This window comes from Nematolebias whitei, chromosome 3 (genome assembly GCF_014905685.2).
Source record: "Nematolebias whitei isolate Nwh7 chromosome 3, NemWhi1, whole genome shotgun sequence".
Lineage (NCBI taxonomy): Eukaryota > Metazoa > Chordata > Actinopteri > Cyprinodontiformes > Rivulidae > Nematolebias > Nematolebias whitei.
Genome location: NC_056500.1, coordinates 43,762,027 through 43,788,852, shown reverse-complemented (window position 1 = coordinate 43,788,852; position 26,826 = coordinate 43,762,027). Strand labels below are relative to the sequence as shown.

The 26,826-nt window shown below is 42.1% G+C and overlaps 2 protein-coding genes across 2 annotated transcripts in view; one reads left to right on the top strand and one right to left on the bottom strand.

Annotated features, from left to right (window-relative positions):
* The window catches only part of ppp2r2ca (protein phosphatase 2, regulatory subunit B, gamma a), a 12,159-nt gene extending 7,868 nt beyond the window's left edge, over positions 1-4,291 (top strand). The window contains exons 7-10 of the mRNA XM_037674988.1: positions 926-1,090; positions 1,175-1,344; positions 3,100-3,191; positions 3,360-4,291. Of these exons, the coding sequence (XP_037530916.1) occupies positions 926-1,090; positions 1,175-1,344; positions 3,100-3,191; positions 3,360-3,651 (719 nt within the window). The 3' untranslated portion in view covers positions 3,652-4,291. The remainder of the gene's footprint in view (positions 1-925; positions 1,091-1,174; positions 1,345-3,099; positions 3,192-3,359) is intronic.
* A 5,692-nt stretch (positions 4,292-9,983) lies between these two features.
* Positions 9,984-25,354, bottom strand: wfs1a (Wolfram syndrome 1a (wolframin)). The gene is made up of 12 exons (XM_037674987.1): positions 25,214-25,354; positions 22,768-23,118; positions 21,290-21,369; positions 16,773-16,917; positions 16,526-16,699; positions 15,142-15,219; positions 14,922-15,061; positions 14,721-14,840; positions 14,383-14,628; positions 11,643-11,921; positions 11,283-11,446; positions 9,984-11,163 (listed from the first exon to the last, which is right to left on the bottom strand). The coding sequence occupies exons 2-12, from the start codon at positions 23,111-23,113 to the stop codon at positions 9,984-9,986; spliced, it is 2,952 nt and encodes a 983-aa protein (XP_037530915.1). The 5' UTR covers positions 23,114-23,118; positions 25,214-25,354.
* Positions 25,355-26,826: the final 1,472 nt, after the last annotated feature.

Genomic DNA, 26,826 nt, shown 5'->3' with positions numbered 1-26,826 from the left:
TGGATGGATGGATGGATGGAGGATGGATGGATGGATGGATGGATGGATGGAGGATGGATGGATGGATAGCACCATGTCACCAAGGCAAAATGAAGCTGTTTTTACCATAAAAGTGCATTTATTAAGGAAAAGTTCAACTGAGACACACCTTTGTTTTAATGTCGAGCAAACAATTAATTGTTTTAAAAATGTTAATCTTGTTAAATTTCGAAGAACTGAAACAGCGAGTGCTCCCGTGCGCACTCACTTCACTCAGCTGGTGCGGGCGGAAGAACACTGGAGAACTGGTGGCTCAGACCATGATGGATGGCTGGATGGATGGATGGATGGATGGTGCCGTTTTGACCATTAAATAAATGCATAATAAATGCGACTTATACGTCGAAGCGACTTATATCTGTTGTTTTTCCTCTTCATGAAGTTTTGTTTTTTTGACTGATGCGACTTATAGCAGCACGGTGGCGCAACTGGTAGAGCTGCGCCTCTCAGCGAGCAGGTCCCTGGTTCAAACCCCGGTCCAGGGGCCTTTCTGAGTGGAGTTTGCATGTTCTCTCCGTGCATGCGTGGGTTTTCTCCGGGTACTCCAGTTTCCTCCCACAGACCAAAAACATGCATGTTAGGCTGATTGGTAACTCTAAATTGTCCCTAGGTGTGAGTGAGAGAGTGAATGGTTGTTTGTCTCATTTGTCTCTATGTGGCCCTGTGATGGACTTGCGACCCGTCCAGGGTGTACCCCGCCCCTCGCACAGTGATTGCTGGACATGGGCACCAGCGACCCCCGTGACCCGAAATGGAATAAGCGGGCAAAGAAAATGGATGGATGGATGCGACTTATACTCCAGAGCGACTTATATGCCGTAAAAATACGGTAAATATAACCTTCACATATTTGTGCCTTATGTTCCTTGATGGAGCTTCTTCTCAGACATTGTAGACATCAAACCCACCAACATGGAGGACCTGACGGAGGTGATAACAGCAGCGGAGTTCCACCCTCAGCACTGCCACCTGTTTGTGTACAGCAGCAGCAAGGGGACCCTGCGCCTCTGTGACATGAGAGCCTCGGCCCTCTGCGACAGACACACCAAACGTGAGCGCAGCTTCGTCTCTGTGAAGCGTGTGTATTTGTTAGGATGATTAAATAAACGAACCTTTGGGCTCTGTGTTGAATTAGTTTTTGAGGAGCCCGAAGATCCCGGGAGCCGCTCTTTTTTCTCAGAGATTATTTCCTCCGTGTCGGACGTCAAGTTCAGCCACAGTGGACGCTACCTGCTGACAAGAGATTACCTCACCGCCAAGGTGTGGGATCTGAACATGGACAAAGGCCCGGTGGAAACCTATCAAGTAAGACCTCATCTTTTAAAGTTAGACTTTGAAGCAGCTGCATTAAAAGGTGAGACTTTGTGTAAAATGAAAATTAATTCATGATGCAATGACTTGCAAATCTCATAAACTCACATTTTATTCACAGTACAACATAGTAAACATAAGAAAGTGCGCTACATTTTAAAATAAAATAAGGTAATTTAGAATCCGTTGTCATCAACAGACTGTGAAGCCCCTCTTCGTTTAACAACAGCTGTAAATGTGTAGGAAATGAAAAGAAGAGCTGCTGGAGTTTTTGAGAGGACTGTTGTTTCATCCTCATCTGCTGCTGAACTGCAGCTGTTTAACAGTTCTGAGTCTTTACTGGATTTTTCCATTTTACTATATGTCAATATGTTTAATCTAGTGGGCGGTCTGGACTGCAGGTGGACACTGCAGCACCTGGACTCCACAAAGCTGTTGTGATAGTTGCACTGAGGTTTAACCTTGTCTTGATGAAATAGGCATGGGCTTTGAAAGGGCTTAAAAAACATCTGAATGGGGCCGTATGGTGTTCTAAAATTTGTATATATCTTTTCTGTATTGATAATACCTTTCCAGATGTGTAAGCAGCTTGTGTTAAAGGCATGAATGCACCCCCTTACCAGCAGAGAGGCAGACTTTTGAACTGTGTGCTGATAAACAGATTGGATGGTCCCACTCTTCTTGAGCACAGAGGACATGGTGTCCATGGTTTCCAAAACTAATGTCTAATTTTGTGTTGTGCCAGATTTCTCTCTTCGGGTCGAAGGTGAGGTTCTGCTTCAAGTGGAGGAGTTCAAGTATCTCAGGGTTTAGTTCACGAGTGAGGGAAGAATGAAGCGTGAGATCGACAGATGTATTGGTGCAGCGTCTGCAGTATTGCAGACTCTGTTCTGGTCCTTTGTGGTGAAGAGGGAGCTGAGCTGTAAGGCAAAGCTCTCTGTTTACCAGTCAGTCTACGTTCCTACCCTCACCTATGGTCACGATCTCTGGGTAGTGACTGAAACAATGAGATCGTGGCTACAGGAGGTTGAAATGAGTTTCCTCCGCAGGGTAGCTGGACTCTCCCTTAGAGATAGGGTGAGAAGTTCAGTTATCAGGAGAGACAGAGTCGAACCGCTGCTCCTCCACATCAAGAGGAGTCAGTTGAGCTGGTTCAGGCATCTGGTAAGGATGCTCCCTGGGCACCTCCCTAGGGAGGTGCTTTGAGCATGTCAGACTGGGAGTAGACCTCAGGGAAGACCCAGGACACGCTGGAGAGACTACATCTCTGTTAGTCTGGGAACACCTTGGAGTCCTCCCAGAAGAGCTGGACGAGGTGCTGTGGAAAGAGATGTGTGGACCTCCCTGCTCAAGCTGCTGCCCCCGAGACCTGACTTCAGAATAAGTTGAATATAATGGATGGATTTAGTTTTGGCTTACTAGAGAATAGTTTTCCACTTGACCTCAGTCCATTTTAAATGAGTTTCAGCCCAGACAGGAAGAAGACAATAGATGCTCTGTACGAGTAAACATTGCCCTGCCCCTAGTTGTTTTGAGATGTGTTGCTGCCATCAAATTCAAAATTTCTGTTTTTCCTCCAAAAAAAGGTATAATTTGGAGTTGGGGTTTTAATCTTTTTGTATATTACACATATAAAGAAAATACCAGAACGAAGGTCATTTTAACACGCAGCCGGAAAGCACGTTGATGCAGACGCCAGGCTCTGATTACATCCCAGAAACTAACGCAAGCTGTCTGCTCCATTCTTAGGTCCATGAGTACCTGAGGAGTAAGCTGTGCGCCCTCTACGAGAATGACTGTATCTTTGACAAGTTCGAGTGTGTCTGGAACAGCTCAGACAGGTGAGTGGAGGAAAGAAACAGCGTGCACGTTATCTGTAGCAAACAAAGTGCTTGTTGCTGCTTACTGTGAACCTCTTAATACCCGTCTTTGCCAACTTCCGACAGTTAAATCGATGTCGGAGACGAGCTTTGCCCGCTTCAGATCAATCTTCTTGTCCTCTGTTCCAGCGTGATCATGACGGGGGCGTACAATAGCTTCTTCCGGATGTTCGACAGGGAGACTGGTCGAGGCGTGACCCTGGAGGCCTGGAGGGAGAGCAGCAAGCCTCGGGCCGTGCTGCGGACCCGGCGGGTGTACACGGGGGGCAAGCGGCGCCGTGGCGACGTGGGCGTTGACAGCCTGGACTTCACTAAAAAGATCCTGCACATGGCTTGGCACCCGTCTGAGAACATCATCGCCATAGCAGCCACCAACAACCTGTACATCTTCCAGGATCGGATCAACGCTGAGGCGCAGTGACGGGAACACGAACACGTGGTGCTTCTGTTGAAACAGCAACTTGAATCATTTTGAATGTTTTAAACAAGGCATGAGGAGCTGAGAGAGTTTAGGAGAGGATTAGGTCGTGCTTTAAAGAGATTCAGCCTCTGGGAGATGGATTAATTCACCTCAAAGGCTAATTAATAATAATCAGTCTGCTCGACCACAGATGTTGAGATGGACTGATGTCTCCAGTGCCCATCAGGACTTGTATTTGTTGCACTCCCACTTTTTGAAGCTGTTTGTGTAATTTCCCTGTCATGGGGCAGTGAATGGGGTGCAGGGACACCTCTCCATCTGCAGTGACTCCGTGCTGTTAATCCCACCATGTTGCACACCTCACCACTCGTTGAACACAAAGCGGGAAGTGCTTGGTACCATCACAGAGGAAGCGCTGGAGGCTACGATTCATAAAGTTCTTGAGGCGACCGGACGGCCCCGATCGCACATTTACATCAAAGCATTTATAAGGTGGATTGAGTGTAAATCTTTTCACATCATCCATTCACCTCCTCTGTCGAGTGACAACAGCTGCTGAACCTCTCCTTCCGAGCAGTGCTCCTGGAGAACGCCACATAATCTTTGCCCTCTTTATTTAAGAAACGTAGCATCAACAACAGCAACCAGAAACATCTGCTCTCCTTTTACAGTAAGTTGTATATATTCTATGTTACTTTTTTTATTTTTTTTTAAAGAAGTAGCTTTTTTTGGTTCCTTGAAGCTAACAGTTTTTGTTGTGTCAGATTTGTTCTGCAGAAAAGAACGTTCTGAAATTCACAATATATCTGATATTTTTCTGTAGCAATACACAGAAAGCTGTTGGAAGAGACGGCAGAGTCATCTGTATATATTGCAACACTTGGGCCCTAATTCACTAAATCTGTGCAGTGCTTGGTTTTTCGCTCCAACTTTGACAGCACAAACACACCTTTATTAACATAAATGCTTCTTTTTATGTTCACGTACTAAGAAAAACCGTTCCCTCTCTCCGTGCTCTGTTAACTGGGTGTGATGTGCAATGAGGACAGATCTTATTTACAGAATAATAGCTTTATGTTCTGTTTTTAAACTTCTGGTGGTGAAGCACTTTTCCGTTGAAATGTCTTGTATTTAAAATGTTTTTAATTCTGAATGTAAAACAGCAACAACAGGGTTTTATGCACTTTTACGACCATTTCTTTTTAGATACAATGTCTGACACTTATCACTGGAAGACTTAGAATATACTCTTCCTCACATACCTGCAATATTTCAGTAGAGGCAACAGTTGCTCCTCTTCCTCTGTTCCTTCTCCTGAGACACCAATACTGCCTGCTCTCAGGAGCTGCTAAACATTTCAAGCTAGATGTGTGTTGGAGACTGCGCTGGTCTTTGAGAGTTGAGTGCGTGCCCTGGTAGTTATTTACATAAATATGGGTGGGTTTATTTAAATAATACATCATTAAACCTCAGTTAAATGTGAGCAAACTTCATCAGTGCGTAGATGCAGTATTTAGTTGACAGCACACTTTGAGGCGCACACATCCCTTTGATAGGGCTTTTGTGACTATGCTCCTGATTAGCTCCCACAAAAGCTGCAGAAATTTTTTAGTGAGTCAGAACCTGAATGTTTAGACGTACCGAAACAAAGATTACATGTTTGTGGAGGCAGAATGTTTTTTTTAGAGTTCAAATCGAGGCTGATTGGTGTTCAGACATAAATATGTCAAAACAATTGAACCGTTATTTAGCGTGCAGATATTAAAAAAAAGAGTCTTGTTAATTTTCTACTGCATAAGCACATTTTGATAAGGGATCTCGCAATTGCAAAATAAACTTGCACTTTTTTTTTTTTAAACGAGAAACCCTGATTCAGCTTATGGGAGGTGTAATGTTTGTGTCTGTAGAGTAGAGTGGTCAGAGGTGATTGTCAGTGCAATAGCTCATTATGTACATTGTTAAAAGATCTGTTATGTCCAGACAGTAATATATTGTGAATTGATCATTCTGTGTCACAGGCTGTAACTGTCATAGCATATACCTCGCGATGTCACATGCTAATCATGTAAGGTGATGTCTGTGTTGGATTTAACTCTGGATTGTTCTCATCTGGTACTTTGTTCTTAATGAACTGAGTTTCTTTAAAAGGGCCATGAACATTTTTTATCTTAAATGTTGTAGATAAATCTGATTTAATTCTGACCAGCTCCAGTGGTGTAAAGGTTTAAAAATCAACTTTAGCAAAATCCACTATGAAGTTCTTGAGTTGTTAAGACGGCAGCAATCTGTTTTGGCCTCGACCTCGCTCACACTAGTGGTTAGCTTTTAGCATATTGGACCAGTTTGTTTTAAATAAAGTTTAATCCTGACCTTATTGATAAGCTAACGGCTATAGATTAAGTGGTTTTTAAGATAACATTGACATGAACTGCTGATTTTGGGCCAGACAAGCTAGCAGCTAGTTTGGCTGTCTTCAGACTAGCCTTTAGCTCATCATTCTAGTCAGAATTGAACTTTTTTCTTTAAACTGAGCTCATTTAAAGCATGTAAGTTATTAATTGCTCATGTTGTCTTAGAACTATTTATTTCAAAATGATCTGATCTATTGCTTCAAGTCATCTTGGTCCTGACTGGTTTATTGTTATTAATCTGGATCAGTAGTTCCTAAAGTTGGGGTTGGGCCCCCACGGTGGGTCATAGAAGAACAAATAAGGGTCCTCAAATAATATCCTGAAGTGAAATTACAACAACAACAACAACAAAAAGTCGTGATGCATGCTCAATAATGCAGCCCCTCAGACTGAAGAAGTCTTTTGGATAATGGGCGAAACGTTTCAACAAGAAGAATCCGTCCAGATAACCTGACTTAACCTTGTTAGAGAGTTACACACAAAAAGGTTCCCAACGACATATGTTTGACTATTATTATTATTCCAAAGAATATTCAATCATCAAAAAGGACTATTTGTCTTTCATTCAGCCATTGTTTCATTGAATCTGTAAAAATTGGGGTCACGAGCCTCTGCCACTGTTAAGCTGTGGGACAAAAGCGTAAAGATTTGGGAACTATTGGTCGAGGTGATGACAACAACAGAAGGAGTAATAAAAACTGTAGAAGAGGGGCATCTCTTTGCAACTTTGTCAAAATTTGAAATCAGATGGGTAATTTATGTACATCTTTAAAAGACGTTACTTTTATCAACTATTTCCCACTTTGGTTTTTTCTCTCCTGTCTTCATTTGTTGTAAAAGAAAACACAGACTTGGGCTCATTGGTTCAACTTATTCCGACACAAATGTTCAGTGTGTTCACAGAGTGAAAGGCCTGCTTCAGCATCATCTGGCGCTCCGCCCGTCAGCGGTGAACTGTGTTTTATCGGCTGTAAGTGCACCATCCTCACCATCACCACACAGCAGGTGGAGCATCTCAGTTCAGGATCACAGCAGCTGCTTCAGCATGTTGTCATTACTCACAGCTGCTTGAGTGTATATTTATCATACTTTAAAAGAAAGACAAATCTAAATGTATTTAAACTTTACTCAAGTGAGATGAATGAAAGGAATGTGCATTAATAAAATAATGTTAAAATATGACAGAAATGTTTTGGACTTTTGGTATCCATCCATCCATCCATCCATGCATCCATGCATCCATGCATCTATGCATCCAGCCATCCATCATCTTCCACTTGTTCCTGAGTCATGTCACATGGGCAGCAGCATCTGGACATCTCTTTCCACAGCCACCTCTTCCAGCACTCCCAGAAGAATTCCAAGGCAATCAGGCCAGCTGAGAGACGTAAACTCTCCAGCATGTCCTGAGTCTCCTCTCACTTGGACGCGCCTGGAACACCTGGCATACGGGGGACATTGTTACCAGTATGCCTGAACCACCTCAACTGGTTCTTCTCAATATGGAGGAGCAGCAGCTCTCTGAGTCTCTCTAAATAACTGAATCTCTGAATGAACGTCTAAAGAACCTCGCTACTCTGCAGAAAAAAAAATCATTTTGACTGCTTGTGTCAGTGATCTTGTTCTTTCAGTCAGAGTTCATGACCATAGATGAGGGTAAGAATGTAGTCTGACTGGTACATAGAGAGCTTCATCTTGCAGCTCATCTCCCTTTTCACCCCAACAGACCGGCACAGAGTACTGCTGAAGCTGCACCGGTCTGTCTCTTGATCTCATGCTCACTCATTAACAAAACTCAAAGGTACTTAAACTCCTCAACTTGAGGGATCACCTCATTCCCCACTTGGAGAGGGCATTACTTGCCAACTGAGGACTATGACCTCAGCTTTGAAGGTGATCCTCACCCCAGCTGCTTTACACTCGGCTGTGAACCACTCAGAGCTGGAGATCACGGCACGATGGCACAAACAGGGCTGCATCATCTGCATATTGCAGAGACATAATCCCAAGGCTACCAAACCAGACTCCCTTCACCGCCACGTGGCTGCACCGAGAAATTCTGTCCATAAAAGTCATGAACAGAATCAGTAACAACATTGACAGGGAGTTTTTGGTCCAAGGGTATGGATGTTTTTATTACTATGACTGAGAGCATTCTTCCCCTCTACCCTGAGAACAAGAAGCCCAAAACAAACTGAACCATCTCCAAAGACACCAGCTTATCTCTGCCCATGAACCATATGTTTGGTAAAGAGATGGTCCAGAGGTCCCCAGCAGGCATGAAACCTGCACTGTTCCTCCTGAATTCAAGGTTCAACCATCAACAAGACTCTCTTTTCCAGCACCCATAAAAAAAACCTTATTGGGGAGGCTGAGGAGTGTGATGCCTCTTTAATTGGATCACACCCTCTGGTTCCACCTTCTTGAAGAGGTGAACCACCACCACCCTAGTATGCCAATCCAGGGGGATTGCCCCTGATGTCCACACAATGTTGCAAAGCATGTCAACCAAGATAATCCAGCAACATTCAGAGTCTTGAGGAGCTCAGGGCAGATCTTGTCCACCCCCAGAGCCCTGATACCATGGAGCTCTTAACCTTGACAACCTCAGGCTCAGTTATGGACAGACCAACCCTCAAGTCTCCTGGCTCAGCTTACTCCTGTAGAAGATGTACTTGTGGGATTGAGAAGGTGACTTTTAATATGCTCTACCTTATCTGGGCTATATTTTCATGCCTCAGAGCGAGTGACAAAAGCCTCAGTCAGATTATATTGTAAAAGCACAAAATTCATGATTCAGCTACAACAGCTGCACCATATTTATTATAACAAATTAAATAAAATAAAAAGTTAAACAGGGTAACACGGTGGTATAGTTGGCTGCCTCTCAGTGAGAAGGTTGCCAGATCAAATCCTGGTCCGGGGGCCTTTCTGGGTGGAGTTTGCATGTTCTCTCCGTGCATGTGTGGGTTTTCTTCAGGTACTCCAGTTTCCTCCCACAGAACAACAACATGTTAGTCTGATTGGTAACTCTAAATTGTCTCTAGGTGTGAGTGAGAGAGTGAATGGTTGTTTGTCTCATTTGTCTCTATGTGGCCCTGTGATGGACTGGAGACCTGTCCAGGGTGTACCCCGCCCCTCACAGTGTCTGCTGGACATGGGCACCAGTGACCCCGAGACCAGAAAAGTAAGAAGTAGGTAAAATAATGGATGGATGAAAATTAAACTTTTCTGTTCAGCCCTCAGCTCAACTCACACTGTGTTCCTTGGATGAATTCATGTCGCTCACTGCTTTTAATACCAACAGAAATCTAACACAATCAATTAGTGCTCAAAGTATATTCTGGGGAGCATTTTCACCTACATAATTTTTGCTCATTATCAGTAAACTGACATTGTTGTGTTCGTCAAGTTGGACTAGCTGTAGCAGCCATCTTGATTGAATTAGTTTGACTCCAAAAGCTAATCAGTTTTACAGACACATCTTATTTCTGTCTGAAAGTTTTTATTAAATTTGTCATTCTGACATATGTTTTGTCAAGAACACACGAAAATTTAGATTTTTGCTCTTCAAAAATAAACGTAGATTTAAAAGCATTCTTAGCTACACTAACAACACAAGAAAAAAGTTTATTTAAAGTAAAGATTTACTGGTAACCCATCTCCAGCAGCAGTCATCATTAACAGCAATATCAGCAACATGTGACCACTTTCATCCTCTGATCAAAATAGAAAACTTTATTAAAAACTCATAACCATGAAAAAATATCCCAACACAAATACATGTTGTTGACCCATGTAAGACTGTTAACCAAACCGTAAATTAAAAATGGTAACAAGATAATCACATAAAGTCATTTACTTTAAAGAAATTCACTCATTAAAATTATTATCAGCTCAAATTTCTTCAGTTTTTTCTTGTCAGGCCGGGATGTTTGCAGACAGAAATGGTGAAAAGAAAAAATCAAAAGCGAACTTCAGGGCTCTCATTGTGGTGCACCTCCAGTTTCTCTCTATCTTCACCTGCCGAGCTCCGCTCAACGTGGACGCAGCGCAGTCCAGGCAGTGCACAGCTTTGAGCTCAAACGAGGGGGCTTTTGCTCCCAAACGGCCCTCCAGCTTAATGCTAAACTCCACAACGTTCCCGGGTCTCAGATTTAGCAGAACCTGTCTAAATTCATGGCTGGCCATCAGGATTATGTCTCTGGCTGCGTCCTCTGCTTGTGCACTTCCATCTTGCACAATCCCCACCGTCACCTCAAACCTGTAGCTGTCGAAACGCTTGACATGGCAGGAGTGTCTGGCCAGAGCTTTGACCTGGCACAGCTCTTCCTCCTCTTGCATGTGAAGCAGTGTGGGCAGGGAAACGGACGACCTGTTCAGTTCTGCAGCTGTTAGGTTTGCGAACGAGACGTTCTTTGGCTCACATTTGGGATACGTTTCACCGTACAAGCAGCGCAGCCAATCTCCCATGAACACCGGTAAAATGTTGATGACTGACTGCGCTCCGTTCTCTGTCTCAGCTATACGGACGTGCTTGAACCGGCCAACCCATGTGACCCTGTGTCCGTGCAGGTGGCTGCAGAAGATCTGCGTCTGGGCCATGCCTTTGGTTTCCCAAGCAGAAGGCCCACAAGCCTGGCTGTACTGGTTCCAGGTCAGGGTGGAGTTGTACACCTTCTGCCCCTCGGCGTGGTACACGTAAACAGAGAATAGCAGGAGCACCATGGAAATGCAGAGCAGGATGAATTTGACGGGGCCCCAGTGCATGAAAGAGCGGAAAACATCCAGGATAGACATGCTGTACCTTGTCCAGAGCCGCAGAGTGACGGGGATGGCGCAGATGGCCAGGGTGACGATCATCTTTGTCAGCTCCAGGTCAAGGAACCACTTAAAGAGCTGGATGAAGAGCATGGTGGCAAGGCCAAATGCCAGAACTGGCAGCGCAAACAGGAAGAGAAAGTACGCCACGCAGGTGCGTATTAACCCCACAGCAGAGGAATTTTGGAGGAGGATGACCGAGAATTCACACCACATGAAACAGACAAGGTATGGGATCAGGAAGCAGTAAGTTCCCCGGAAACCACGGGTCCTTGCCATGCTGAGGGAGGAGAAGGAAAGACAACTTTAAAAGTCTGCAATGTAACAAACAAAAGGTAGAATGGATTCTAAATTAATTCTGAAACAACAAAATGAAAAATGGACTATACATCTACTCACCTGAAGAACAGGTAGAAGAGGTAAACATACAGGAGACAGGGGAGGCTGAGCTTCAGGACCACAGCGTCTCCAAGCGGCAGCGTGGTGAAGGTGCGTCCGAGGAGACGAAGCACTGTCATGTCCTCAGGCAGTAACTGGGTCAGGTACAACAGACTGGAGGCTACCTGAGCAGAAACAAGTGCAAAGATACGCTCAATTAGCCGTGGCAGCTATTTTCAGTCAGCGTGAGTCCAAAGGTTTATCAGCTGATTAAGCTGAAACACACACAGACAGGCAATTACATGATTGCTAGTCTTTCTCAGGATCAGAGAATAATATAAAAGACAAAACTACAAGAGGAAACCAGTGACAGTTATCCACCTCTATGAACATGGCTCTGCGTGCGTACGCTGCAGCAGCCGGACTGAGGCTGTAGTAGCTGACAGCAGTAAAGAAGATGGCCACCGTGGAAAGCTCAGAACATGGAATCCATTTCTTGTCAGCTACCGGGAAGGAGAAGATGACGAAAAAGACAGAAATGATAAAATAAACGTATTGTTCAAGGTTGTTCCAGCCAAAGTTGGTCTCTGCTTGCTCTACATCCAGGCCCGGTTCGAAACGTGTCAGCAGAGACGTCAGGGCCCGGAAGTTCTCCCAGGTCTGGAAAAAGTAAAAACAGAAAGAAGATTGTTCTTCACTTGGAGAACACCAGAAACAAGTTTGACTACTTGAAGTGAAATTAATTGCAACATGTTTAGACATTTTGACTATAATTATAAACACCTTGATAAAATTAGTTTTTACAAAAATGCAAACTGAATGCTAAGTGCTAAAAAGTAACAAAAAGCTATCTACAAGATACAGGCTGCAAAAGCTGCTAAAAGTAGCAAAATGCCAGCAAAACAGCAAAACTAACAAAAAGCATCAAAACTTAAGCTAATGGTAGGAAAAGGGTAAAAAACAGCAAAATGTGAAATAGGAAAAGCTATCTAAAAGTAGCAAATGGTTAGCTAAAAGCTAAATTAGCTAGAGGGATATCTAAATCTTAGTGACTTGAAAAAGAAGAAGTGGGTAAAGATAATGGGTGGATGGATATCTAAAGCTAAAATAGCAAAAGGCTAGCTAAAATTAACATTAACTAAACGCTAAAGTAGCAAAATGAAACCCAAAAATATCAAAAGACTAGTTAGAAACTAAAAGGAGTAAAGGGCGGGCTAAAAGCTATAATTAGCAGAGCTATAGCTGAAAAGTAAAATTAGCATAAGAAGCCAAAATATGTTTTAAGTAAGCTGATGCTAATTTCAGAAAGAACAATGAATCCAAAGGACTCAAATAAATTTTTTAAAAGTGGAAAACATTTAAAAATAAAGATAAATATTTTGAAAAGTATAAATATGGAAAAAATAAAATTTACAGCTAAGATAAATGTTTTGATATACAAACCGGATTCCAAAAAAGTTGGGACACTAAACAAATTGTGAGTAAAAACTGAATGCAATGATGTGGAGGTGCCAACATCTAATATTTTATTCAGAATAGAACACAAATCACAGATCAAAAGTTTAAACTGAGAGAATGTATCATTTTAAGGGAAAAATCTGTTGTTTCCAAATTTCATGGCGTCAACAAATCCCCAAAAAAGTTGGGACAAGTCAATTTTTACCACTGTGTGGCATCCCCCCTTCTTCTTACAACACTCAACAGACGTCTGGGGACAGAGGAGACCAGTTTCTCAAGTTTACAAATATGAATGCTCTCCCATTCATGTCTAATACAGGCCTCTAACTGTTCAATCGTCTTGGGCCTTCTTTGTCGCACCTTCCTCTTTATGATGTGCCAAATGTTCCCTATAGGTGAAAGATTTGGACTGCAGGCTGGCCATTTCAGTACCCGGATCCTTCTCCTACATAGCCATGATGTTGTGATTGCTGCAGAATGTGGTCTGGCATTATCGTGTTGAAAAATGCAGGGTCTTCCCTGAAAGAGATGACGTCTAGATGGGAGCATTTGTTGTTCTAGAACCTGAGCATAGTTCTCTGCATTAATGGTGCCTTTCCAGACATGCAAGCTGCCCATGCCACAAGCGCTCATGCAACCCCATACCATCAATGATGCAGGCTTCTGAACGGAGCGTTGATAACAACTTGGGCTATCCTTGTCCTCTCTGGTCCGGATGACATGGCGTCCCAGTGTTCCATAAAGAACTTCAAATCTTGACTCATCTGACCACAGAACAGTCTTTCATTTTGCCACACTCCATTTTAAATGACCCCTGGCCCAGTGCAAACGTCTGAGCTTGTGGAGCTTGCTTAGAAATGGCTTCCTCTTTGCACTGTAGAGTTTCAGCTGGCAACGGCGGATGGCACGGTGGATTGTGTTCACTGACAATGCTTTCTGGAAGTATTCCTGAGCCCATTCTGTTATTTCCTTGACAGTGGCATTCCTGTTTGAGGTGCAGTGACGTTTAAGGGCCCGGAGATCACGAGCATCCAGTAGAGTTTTACGGCCTTGACCCTTACGCACAGCAATTGTTCCAGATTCTCTGAATCTTTTAATGATGATAACTTAAAATTTTTTGCTATTTTACGCTGGGTAACACCATTCTGGTATTGCTGCACTATCTTTCTGCGCAACAATTGTGGAATTGGTGATCCTCTTACCATCTTGGCTTCTGAGAGACACTGACACTCTGAGAAGCTCTTTTTATACCCGATCATGTTGTCAATTGACCTAATTAGTGTTAATTGGTCTTCCAGCTGTTAGTTATATGCTCAATTTCCTTTTTCCAGCCACTTATTGCTACTTGTCCCAACTTTTTTGGGATTTGTTGACACTGTGAAATTTTGAATCAACATTTTTTTCCTTTAAAATGTTACATTTACTCAGATTAAACTTTTGATCTGTCATCTATGTTATATTACGAATAAAATATTGACATTTGCCATCTCCACATCATTGCATTCAGTTTTTATTCACAATTTGTTTAGTGTCCCAACTTTTTTGGAATCCAATTTGTATTAATGGTTAAATTGAACAATGTAGAAGTCTTCAAGCAGCAAAGACATAGATAAAAACAGAAAACTAGTGTGAATGAACAACAGCAGAAAACAAAACCATGAACCTTGCTGCTCTGGAAAATTCTCAGAGTACAGATGATCATGGAGATGAAGGAGAGGTAGAAGACGAGCAGAGGGATGACAAAAGCGAACAGGTCGATGGTTAGGTTACTGATGATGAAGAAGAAGATGAGAGCATTGACGTGATGCGTCGGGATGATCGTGCTCAGCCACATGACACCAGCCCGTGACGCCCAGTCCACAAGGTGCTCCTTCATCTCGACGACTGCATGCAGCGGGTACTGCAGCATCTGAGGAACATGGGCAGGTAGGAACAACAAACGTCTGATGAATTGTGGAAACAAATGCGAAACTCCACACAAGATCTGAAGGATCTGAATACCATCAAGCGTGACTTCATGGCACCGGTCTGCTGGGTGTCCAGCATTATCCCACTGCAACCAAAACTCCAAGAATGTTTCAGCATCTTCTTGTTTGCTTTTGACACTCCCTCCGTCTTGTGCTTTGAAACAAAGACTCATATCTACACAAAACTGTTCTGATAGTGACAATGATTAGCATCTTAGCTAACTGGGTGTTATACCTCCTTGGTGCTGTCAGGCAGAGCAGGGCTCTCAGGTTTGGGTGCGACCTGGCTGTCCTTCAGAGGAACAGGTGTGACGATGCCTTGTGCGTACTTTTTCGTTATCTCAACAAAGTCGTCCAGGTCCACCAGCTGATTGGCTACCAGGGCAGAAAATGGATTTGTAAAAGAAAACAAAATGTCCTTTTGATCATTTCCTCAGTTGATGTTTTATACCCACCGTCCTTGTTGACCATGCACTCCAACACTTTCTGTGCTTGGCCTGAAGTTGGAACAGGAATCCTGCTTGTAGCGCCCACTAATGGTGAGAAATGACATCAACAAAAGCAACCTGCTGATATTATGGTAAGTAGTTCATGTATTTATTCAACATCATCAATATCAAATAAAAATTTTGCCCATTAGTTTGCGCCTACAGAGCAATAGTTGCACATGTGGTCACACTAGTTCAATAGCTATGTGCACTAATACAACAAACACTCTTACTAGTAACCTTTTTTTGAACTAGTGACACTTTTTCACAACTAGTTGAAGCAAAAATCACAATAGTCAACCTTTTATCCTCACTTGTAGCCCATATTACCCAATTAGTTGGCTTTTTATTGCACTAGTGAACCACGGGACCAAAGTAGCCAACAACTGCATTGTGCAATAAAAAAGATGTAGTGGAGTCATTTTTGAAGTGATAAATTAAGCTAGTACCTCATCAGTCTTAGAGAACAAGTCATGGAGAACAAGGCAAAAGTCTTCATCCAGGTAAGGCTAATGGCTAGCCAAATGGGGCTGTTTTTTGTCCCCCATCGTAGAGCGAAGAGGGAAATTGGATATACCAGTTTGTTTGTCCACCTTGTGAGCATGATAACTTAAAAAATAAGTGAGATACCGGCTGCATCTAGGCATAAGAAAGATTCCTATCAAAACTTGGGTTGCCACATCAAAATCCAAGATGGCCCACCGCATATGTAAACCAGCTACTCCAAGAATTTGAGGAAACAATGCTTTCTAGTTTTTATTTTGCTTAAAAGCATAGTTTCCTCAAATCATTGGGGTGGCTGAAGATTAATCTATGGCGGCCAAAGCCACCATTGGCCACCCCCTGACTCCACCAGTTGCTGTGTGTGATCTGTCACTCAGCACGGCCTTGGGCAAAAAACCAAACCCAAAACCCTCTCTTCTTTTCTCTTTTTATGCACATTGTAACTCCTACTCACTTGAATATCTTGCCCTAAAATCATGAAAGTTTACTTGTGCGCCCTGTTCAATTCCAGCCCAGAAAACTACAAACATTCACTGTTCAAATCCCTCAGCATCGTGGGAATCAATACATCATTTGTTAAAATTGTTTTTCAGGGATATAAAATCATGAATAAAAACATCAAATCAGTGTGAACAGATAAACACCGTAAAGGTATCAGTTTTCTGGGAGCTGCAAAACTATTTGGAATGAATGACTGGACATGATGACTGAGACCGTCAGCATCAGTGCAGTGCAGTCAAAAACAAGTAAATGTTTGACACCAAAAATAATAAATAAATGCATAAACTGCTTGCCATATTTCTAAGACCACTGTAAACATGGATCTGATGCAGCATCGGCCTCCTACCCTGCACTGTGTTGACCTGGCCGACATTTTGCAGCATCTCGGACACGGCCACCTTCCTCTTCCTGTCGGGGTTCAGCCTCCAGTACATCATCATGGCTGCTTTCCGCACTGCCAGCTCAAACCTGCTCTCTGTTGACAACATGCGCACGTCGGCCTCATTCTCTGAAGTGATTCCTAGGAGGGAGCAGGCAGACAGTTACTGAACTGCAAACGCAAAGACGCATGTAATGAGTTCATTAAATTTGACCTTTTTTCTGGATCCAGCAGCGCTGAAGGAGTCTCGCTGCAGTCTTTCGTCCCTGTTTAGCCGCTTTAATCAGCCAGTTAACAGCGTGGTGGTTGTTGACCTCCGCATCCTTCTCTTCAGCAAGAATCAAGTAGTGCTGACCCAGCTGAAAGGTGAAAGGGTGGATTAATGTGTGTCCTTTAACTGGAGAGAGTTTACCAGCTTCTTATCTAAAACAGCTTAAACCAATACAAAATGCAAGGATGTGCAAATTGTTTAAATCACATCTAGATTGCACGACTTTGCATATTTAGAGATAAAAATGTTCCAGTGAATTCACAGCACGTCAGTAACAGGGCCAAAATATGTAGGTGGCTGTAGAAACAAGTAGTTCATCAATCAGAGATGTTTCTCAACCGAAAGTTAAGAATTGGGCGTTTTATCTTTTTTAATAAAAAAAACAAACCTAGACAGAAAGGTACGTGGGTCTGCTTGGACTTTATGTTATCAACCTGGTTCTGGATGATGTTCGGATCCTGAAAATAAATATGGATAAATAAAAGATTCCAGCTGATAAAACAGAGCTCCGTTTCACTGACGTGCTGAAAGAGAGGAGATGATGAGAGCGGACTTTGGATTTGCATCATGCTCAGGTAAACTGGACCTGCAGATGTTTAAAATCTGCAACAAATGAATGTTGTAGTAAAGTTAATAATTCACATCAGCAAAGGTGTCGATGCAGTTAAATGAGGACAATGAAACTCTGCAACTAGAAAGGCGGGATAGGAAACAACAACTTTCATCTTTCTAAATTCTTATACAACCTTTGTTTTCTTTGTGTGCATTTTGCTAGTGTTCCTTTATCTAGTGTTGTGTTCAAGACCACCTAACCCGAGACCAAGTCAAAACCAAGACCAAGGGAGGGCGAGACCAAGACCTCAAATAAAATATAACGTTTTATTGTAAAATATTTTTATAAAAGTTACATACTGCAACTTTGTTTGCTTTTGAATGAATGTATCAGTTTTTATAAATTTCAAAGCTACATAAAGAAATCAGACATTCAGTGGCCAAACTTCATGTGATTCAACAATAAAATTACACAAGTGTTAAACTGGATGCAGTTTCATCACATGCCAAGTCTTAAAAACTGAAGTGGCAAAACACTTTTCATAACTCCAAACTCAAGACCAAGGACAACCATATAGTTGCACAGTGGTTTCATTAAAGTAGTAGATATACACCTAAAAAGTTACATAAAGGGATATTAGTTACAAGTATATTCTTTGTGATTTAAATAGGTGAATTTTATAACTGATGATTTGGCAGTTATCTTCTCCCACGCCCAGACAATCACGTCTCACTTTCTTGGAGTGAGCAGTGTTGCCAGATAAGAGTTGAGGTTTTCCAGTCCAAAAATCTGTTAAAAACCACCACATCATACAAAAATCCGCCCAATCAATATATTGTTATTTACTGTTTGAACAGGAACGCACATCAGTACAAGCCAAGGTAATTTAACAATATGTGGCAAAATGCAACAATCCAACAAAAATATTCCCAGAGTTCCCAGCAAAATCAGAATGAAAACAGCCCAATTGTCAGTAAACCGCACAATCTGGCAAAACTGGGAGTGACGTGTGTGAGTGAAATGGGGTGGGTGTGACAGCGGTAACAAAAAATGTATTTAACAACGAGTCACGTTATCGCTTGGATTTGAACCAGTACATCTGGCATCCAATGAAAACAAAGATGTTAACAAATAAACTGGACAATGTTCATGGGATTTAGTGATATTTCCACAGTTGTGGTCTTGACTGGTCTTGAAATAAAATCCCGAGTCCTCAATGTCCGAGACCGAGACAAGACCGAGACCAAATGCAGTCGAGTCCGAGACAAGACCAAGACCATGAAAAAGTGGTCTTGAGACCAGTCTCAAGTACAACAACACTACCTTTATCTTAGTGGGGGGAGAGGACAGTCCCCAGAAACCATCTTATCACCAGAAAACTGGTTGGTCCACTGTAAGAGTGTACTGCTTAGTGGGGAAAACAGTTTGTTTGGGACTCCTCAGATTGATAAAGCCCTTCAGATGGAGGACGAAATGTCTTTCAACTAAAAAAAAAAAAAAAAAAAAAAGAAACCATCCAGATGACCAGACTGAACATTGATGGATTTTTTTTACCTGGATTATTGAGCATGAACTTTGATGTTCTTTCTTTTAGCTAGCTTTTTTCTGCATTTTTACTAGCATTTAGCTACTTCTAGCTCTTAGCTAGCATTTTGCTAGTGTTTTGATACATCTGGATCTAGCATGCAGCATAATCCTGCATTCTGCAAACATTTTTTCTGGCTAATTATGAGCATTTTCCTGCTTTTTGTTAGTTAACTTTTTTCTGCATTCTGCATGTGTTTTGTTACTTCTGACTTCTAGCATTTGACTGCATGTTGCTAGTTTAGCTACATACAGCTTTTAGCTAACATTTTGTCTGCATTTAGTTTGCTTTTTTCTCACTTCTAGTGTTTTCCTGCATTTTTTTTTACCTTAGCTACATCTGGCTGTAGCTTAAGTTAGCATTTTTTCTGCATTTTCTTAGGTTGTAGCTACTTCTGGCTCTCAGCTAGCATTTTCCTGGTGGGGCAGTGGTTAAGTGCCACAGTAATCCTAAAGCTGCCGGTTCAATCCCAGGTTGCATCAGGATGGACATCCAACATAAAACAATTGCTAAATCTTTCATGTGAGTTCACTTACTGTGACAACCCCTGCGGAAGGGAAAAGCTGAAACATTTTATTTCGGCACATAGTTTATAGAAACTCCATCTGTAATCTGACACAGTCTCTGAAAATAAATAAACTGGATTAACTGGGAAATATTTTCTTTGGTCTCCCAAATTAAACAAATAGGTTGAAGCGCTGTAAAAAGTTTTTTAAAAAGCATCGCAGCTGCACCTTCATTTAAAAAAGTATCCAGTAATGTTAAACCATCTCTTAAAACAAACAAAAAAAATGTTCTTAGTCTTACATTTGTGTTATATTTCTAATGTTCTTTGCAGTATCGAAAAATATATACGTCTTTATTTTTACTTTTTACACATCATCTTAATGGTACGAGGAAAACAAAAATATTGGACAGTACATTGAAAATAAAAATAAATAGAACACACGTGATTTGGTTTGGATCATTAGTCCTAAAGCTAATATTTACTGTTCATACATTTAATGAATGAATGAATGGATGGATGAATGAATGAACGAATGAATGAATGAATGAATGAATGAATGAATGAACGGATGAATGAATGAATGAATGAATGAACGAATGAATGGATGAATGAATGAATGAATGAATGAATGAATGGATGGATGGATGGATGGATGAACGAACGAACGAACGAATGAATGAATGGATGGATGAATGAATGAATGAATGAATGAATGAACGAACGAACGGATGAATGAATGAATGAATGAATGAATGAACGAATGAATGAATGGATGGATGAATGAATGAATGAATGAATGAACGAATGAATGGATGAATGAATGAATGAATGAACGAATGAACGGATGAATGAATGAATGAATGAACGAATGAATGGATGAATGAATGGATGGATGAATGAATGAATGAATGGATGAATGAATGAATGGATGATGGATGAATGAATGAATGAATGAATGAATGAATGGATGGATGGATGATGGATGAATGAATGAGCAAGCTCCAGGTTTCAGCCTCCAACTCAGAACTGGGTGGAACTGATGGTTTTCTCCTCAACAACCCATCCTGACTGTGCTTCTGAGAACTGTTGAATCCAGATCTCAGTGAAGCTCCTCATCATTCCCATGCAGACAAAGAACTACAAAGTCCATAATTCTTTGGGGCAGGCTGTCGGGGTTCCTGCCCCGCTAACTAACAGGGGCAGCTGAGGCCTCGGGGGCAGATCAAGTGACTGTTTTCAAACCTTTCCCATCTTCACATAACTTTCTCCTCACAGTAGTGATGAACAAACGTCTCCTCTTTCTGTGAACACATTCTGTCAAACTAATTGCAAAAAAAGAAAAAAAAATCACAATTTATTATTTTACTACCACAAAAACGTGTAGATAAACCCCATGAAACAGGCCTGTTCCACAACAAACATACTTGTGATTGAGTGTAAACATGATGCATGTGGGCTGTGGCTTGTGTTGTGACACACGAGACGTCATGTGACGACCAAACCAACCTTCTCTGCATGCATACGTTTCCCTTACGCAAACTCACTGGTCTTAAATGTAAAGCCCCCGGAGAGGAGTTAAACCAGTGAGAATATCAAAGCATCTTTGGGAAAGATTTAGCACATGCTGTTGTTTTCTTAATGGTTTAATGTGCCAGTAGAGGCTGTGTATTACACTGGCATCCTGTGGGATCATCTTTCGAGCTGCAGAAAATAGAAACGCACCAAGACCGAGTCAGCCTGCAGCGATGCCGGGAAGCAGCTAGTGTGTGTGTGTCTGTGTGTGTGTGTGTGTGTGTGTGTGTGTTCCCACTCACCCGGGTCTGAGCTCTGGCATCCCCAGTACTGGCCTTCTCCTCCAGCTGCTCCACACTCAGCTCCTCCTCTGGTTCTTCATCTGACAAGAGATGAAAACGAGTAAACATCTCGATCGATCCTTCCAGTCAAACCTGCGTGATAGTTCCTTCACATTCTGCAGTCGCAGCCAGAGGTGACCAAAGCCCTCCAGAGCAGACACGTTTCCTGCAACTTGGGTCCAACAAGAAGTGGGAGGTGATGGTTTAAAACATGTCCGCCTCTTTGTGGAGGCCTCCTGTGACACAACTCCAGAGCTGAAGTCACGGCCTGCTGCTGTGTCAAACTAACTCTCATCAGTCACAGCAATGTTTTGTTGTTTCCCTAGTGTGCATGTGCAACACTTTCATCCACTAATGGCTTTAGTCCTCTGAACATGACCAGCTAAACTTTATCACATGAACATCTTGGTAAGTCTACACTTAGAACCCTCGGCATTGAAAGCTCACGACGCCGGCTGCTCTGAGCTCCTGAGCAGGTTTGGGTAAACACAAAATTAACACGTTGACAAAAGACGAGCAACCCATCTTCATCTTCCACCGCTTATCCTGCAGCAGGTGCAGGACAGAAACCCAGACCTCCCTCTCGCCAGCGACGCTTTCCAGCTCGTCCTCTGGGACCCCGAGGCCGGAGAAGATACACAATCCCTCCAGCAAGTTCTGGGTCTTCCTTGAGGCCTTTTACCAGCAAAACATTAAATAAACCTCATTTAAAACCTGCAGTTCTGTTCATTTATCCTTGTTTTACTGTGCAGTGAAAACTGCACCGCGAATAAAAAGATGCATTTAAGTCGATCTGTGAATGTCTGATACGATGTCCAAATGGAACTAAAGTCCTGGGTATGGTCCATCACCTTACATCAGGCTGAGGTCATCTTCTGTTGAGGAATGACAAAGTTGTATCTGTTTTGGCTAGATTAAAAACAACACTCTGTGTGTGTCGTGACCGACGCAGCTACAAACAAATCAAAATTTAGCTCAATATCTACAAGAATGACTGATTTAAAGCCATTTCGTGCTAATGTCAATTAGCTGTGGTGGCTGTCTTAAACAGGGTTAACTCCAGTTGCAGATGTGCATCCAGTAGTTTCTGCAAGTTTTACTCAAATTCATCCAGCAGTTTGTGAGATATTTACTAACGAGATGAAAGCACTCCTGCAGACATAGACAAAAACTCAACCCACCTTTAGCCTTTCTGCAGCGAGCAATAAAAACATCACATTTAGCTGCTTCTTCAGCAGCTGGGATCATCAAAAAGATAAATCGTCTCAGCAGCTAATGAGACACATTCAGTGAGACGCCTGAGGGGAAGGTGTGGTTTGATGTGGTAGTAGCTGAGCATCATTAGCTGAAGTCTCCTCCACAGTCCATCACTCTGACCAGGACTGGGTCAATGAATGAAGCTCACAGTGTCTCCCTTAAATAAACAAAGATGCTCTCACCGTCCTCTTCGTCGCGGGCGTCCTCCTCCTCTGCCTTCCTGAGACGCTCCTGCACGATCACCCGCCTGGCCACAGAAGCAAAGGAGCGCTTCGTGGGAGCAGCTGCAGAGGGAGAGGGGACAGAACCGGGCTGAGGGTCAGACCCTGAGGCTGCAGGTGGAGAAGTGGAACAAGGTGGTGGAGAGAGATCAGACGGTGGTTCAGGGTTGGATGAAGATGATTTGTCCTTCTGAGATGGTGAAGCTGAAGAGTCACAGGAGACAGGTGGAGAGGAAGGGTCCTGCAGGACGGAGCCTGACCCCGATGATCCGGCACTGACGGGTGTGGAGGGGAACTTTTTCTCCATCTTTCCTAATTGATCGGAGTAATTCATAGAGAAACATCCAGGGCAACAACATGTCAGTAAAATATGAGCCATAGAACTTCATCGTGTGAACTTCTAATCCATTTACTTGTAGTTTCACATGAGATGTTTTAGATGAAGAAAACGTTGAAAAGAGCGGTCGTCTAAATACTGGCTAAACTCAACTAATGCAAACAAGAAAAACTAGAATTAAAATTGAAACATTGCAAAAATGTGTCCCAAAGGCTGCAACACAGAAACAGCTACAAAACAATTCAAGAGAAACTACGGCAAAGAATAAAACTTTGTGTGAACTTCAAATGAACTCACAGCAGGGGTCTTCATCGTGTGGCTCTGGGGCCACATGGGGCTTCTTTAGTTTATTAACAACAGAAAAGGCTAGTTTTAGCAATTTGCTCATCCAGGTTTTTCTTTTGCAAATTTGTAAAAGATACAACACAAGCAGCTAAACATATCAATGAGGTCGTGCTGTTAGCCTTTTGGCCACTTCATTAATCCAGTGTTCAGCCACACGGAGCCGTCTTTCTCTCAAATCCATCAGTTTCTGGAATACATTCAGAGCAAGCTGCCGAGAATAAAAACAGGAAGTACTTTGTTTTACAAACAAATCCAATAAGTGGTTCTGCAAAATCATGTGGAGAACAACAAGAAGCAGATTACATTGTCTCCCAAAATACAGTGAGCGTTGAACGACTGATATTTGCTGGAGAAGAACAAATAGAGCCATTAAACCTAAAAGAAGCAAAACACTAGCTAAGAGCTATAAGCCACAAAAATGCTACTTAAAAGTAGCAAAACAGTAGCTAAAAGCTACTTAAAGCTTACAGCAGCAAAAAGCTGGCCAAAAGAATCAGAAGGCTAGCTAAATATAAAAAGTAGCAACATGCTTGTTTAAAACAAACAGAAAAAGACCAAACTAAAGCAGATTTCAAAGAGAACTATGTGTTTTTTTTTTTTTGAAGAACTGTAGAGAACCTAATGTATTTCTATGGGGGAAATTAAGTTAAAAAAAATTAAAATAAATAAACGTAAAAACCAAAAGTCTTAGCACCCACGTCCTGGATGAGTTGAACATTCTAAATATCTAAACAACATAAGATTGAGAAGAAGAAAAAACGCCAAGTTCATAAAACACAAGAGTTGAAATAAATGAATTTCTCGGTTTCTATATTAAAAAAAAAATCAAGTTGTAAATAACAATCCAACAAACAGGCCTAAATTTAATACTATTTCAAAGTGAGACACGTTTGTTTGGGAATAGCTCAGAGACCTGAAGTATTCAGTGTTTATAATTTACTTAAAGAAGCAAAATCTATGAAAAAAAAAACCTGCATTTTGTCACTTTTCTTGTTTTGTCTTGTTAAAAAAATAAATAAATAAAATAAAAAAATAAAAAAAATATATATATATATAATTTAGTTGGGCAGCACGGTGGCGCAACTGGTAGAGCTGCTGCCTCTCAGCGAGCAGGTCCCTGGTTCAAACCCGGTCCAGGGGCCTTTCTGGGTGGAGTTTGCATGTTCTCTCTGTGCATGCATGGGTTTTCTCCGGGTACTCCTGTTTCCTCCCACAGACCAAAAACATGCATGTTAGACTGAGTGATAACTCTAAATTGTCCCTAGGTGTGAGTGAGAGAGTGAATGGTTGTTTGTCTCGTTTGTCTCTATGTGCCCCTGTGATGGACTTGCGACCCGTCCAGGGTGTACCCCGCCCCTCGCACAGTGATTGCTGGACATGGGCACCAGCGACCCCCGTGACCCAAAATGGAATAAACGGGTAAAGAAAATGGATGGATATATTTAGTTTTATAATGCAACAGAAATACATTTTAAATGCATTAGTTAACCCTTAACGAAGTGGTCTGTCTTTATTTCAAGCTTCTATAGCAGTCACCACCCGTGGCCATAAAAGCCCCAGAGAGCTGGACGTGGCCCACGTGCCATGACTTGATCAGTTCCAGCACGTTTTGTGGCTCCTGAAACATTTTTAGGGACTCAAGACCAGAAATGTCTCCTTTGACTACAGTTTGCAGAGCCCTGCTGTACACCATGCAGCTCTCAGAACACGACACAGAAAGCTTACCTGCAAACTCAACTGGTGGATTTCATCAGGAAAGCTCCTAACAATAAAATGATTTGGGGTTTATAAGTTGTTTTCGGTGTTTAGTCCACACAAGAAGGCTTCAGGAAACTGGAGCCCCTCACCTCGTCGCTGCCAGTCAGACCCTGGTCTATAAACAACACGAGGCGTTCACAACCCGCCTTCCTAAAATAGGATCTGTCATAGGGAGTAATGAATGCCCGTCATGGCATAAACTGATGTGATTGGAAACTAACTTGTGCTTTTACATATTTAAAACCTGTTTTAACTCTGTACAACTGCAACAATCTTTATAGATGTTGGTGACATGTCAGATGTGTGTTTTTAATAATCAGCAGCAGCTAAAGCTACAGCTAAAGTTACTTGTTTTAAGGGTTCAGGTCAAATGAGAGGGCAACAGAACCGAGCAGGGGTAGAGGGCTGCTACAGAAATGTATAAACACATAAATACAAACCCAATCCCAAAAAGTAGAAATGTGTAAAATGGAAATAAAAACAGAATGCAATGATCCATAAATTTAATAAGCCCACGTTTTAGTCAGGACGAAATGTAGTAAACATTACATGTTTAAAATAAGGAAATGCACTTTTTTTTCTTTATATAAAAAGGCAATTTTAAGTTTGATGGTAGCAAAATCTTTTTAAAAATTGGGACAGAGACCAAAAGGGCAGTACGATTAAAGAAGAACAGCTGGAGGAGCCAATCACTTACGGTAATTTGCAACAAATTAAGTTAATCAGCTGCAGGTCAGGATGAGCATTTGTATAAACAGATCATTTTAGAGAGGCTGAATCTCTCAGAAGATGAGAAGTAATGAGGTTCAGATTGTAATGCGATTAAAAATAAAGTGCCGTCAAAAATCTAAAAAAGTTAAATCTGGTCCTCTGGACATTCAAAAAAACAAAACAAAGCAAAACAACAACAAAAATGTAGAAACGTTTCGTCTCTCATCCGAGAGACTTCCTCAGTCTGAGGAGCTGTATTCAGCTCAGTCTCTTAAATAGCACCTTCTCAGAGTGGATCAACCAGTTTGCTGCTGACAACCAAAACCAGCTGATCACATGCTCAAGAAGGACCATCAGCCTAACAATGGATCATTAGCACACTGATGGCTGTTTACTGTTCACAGAGGGCTGAGTGATACTAGCAATCACAGCATTGTAAGAGCAGGACAGTTGAACCCGGAGGCCTCCACCCCTGTTTAATGATGGACGATTTCTTTTCACAAAGATGGCCTCCTTTACTCCTCTCTCAAACCATTGTTCCTCTCTGTCCAGGATGTGAACATCTTCATCCTTGAAAGAGTGACCGCTGGCCTGGAGATGAGTGTAGATCACAGAGTCCTGGCCTGATGATGTTGATCTTCTGTGCTGGTCCATCCTTTTGGCCAGTGGCTGTTTAGTTTCCCCGATGTAAGACTGATCACAGCCCTCCTGACACTGAACAGCATACACAACATTACTCTGTTTGTGCCGGGGGACTGGATCTTTGGGATGAACCAGTCTTTGCCGTAATGTATTTTGGGGTTTAAAAGCCATTGGGATGTTAAAAGTCACAGGTGTCGTCAACATACCTGAACCAAGTCATTGGTTCA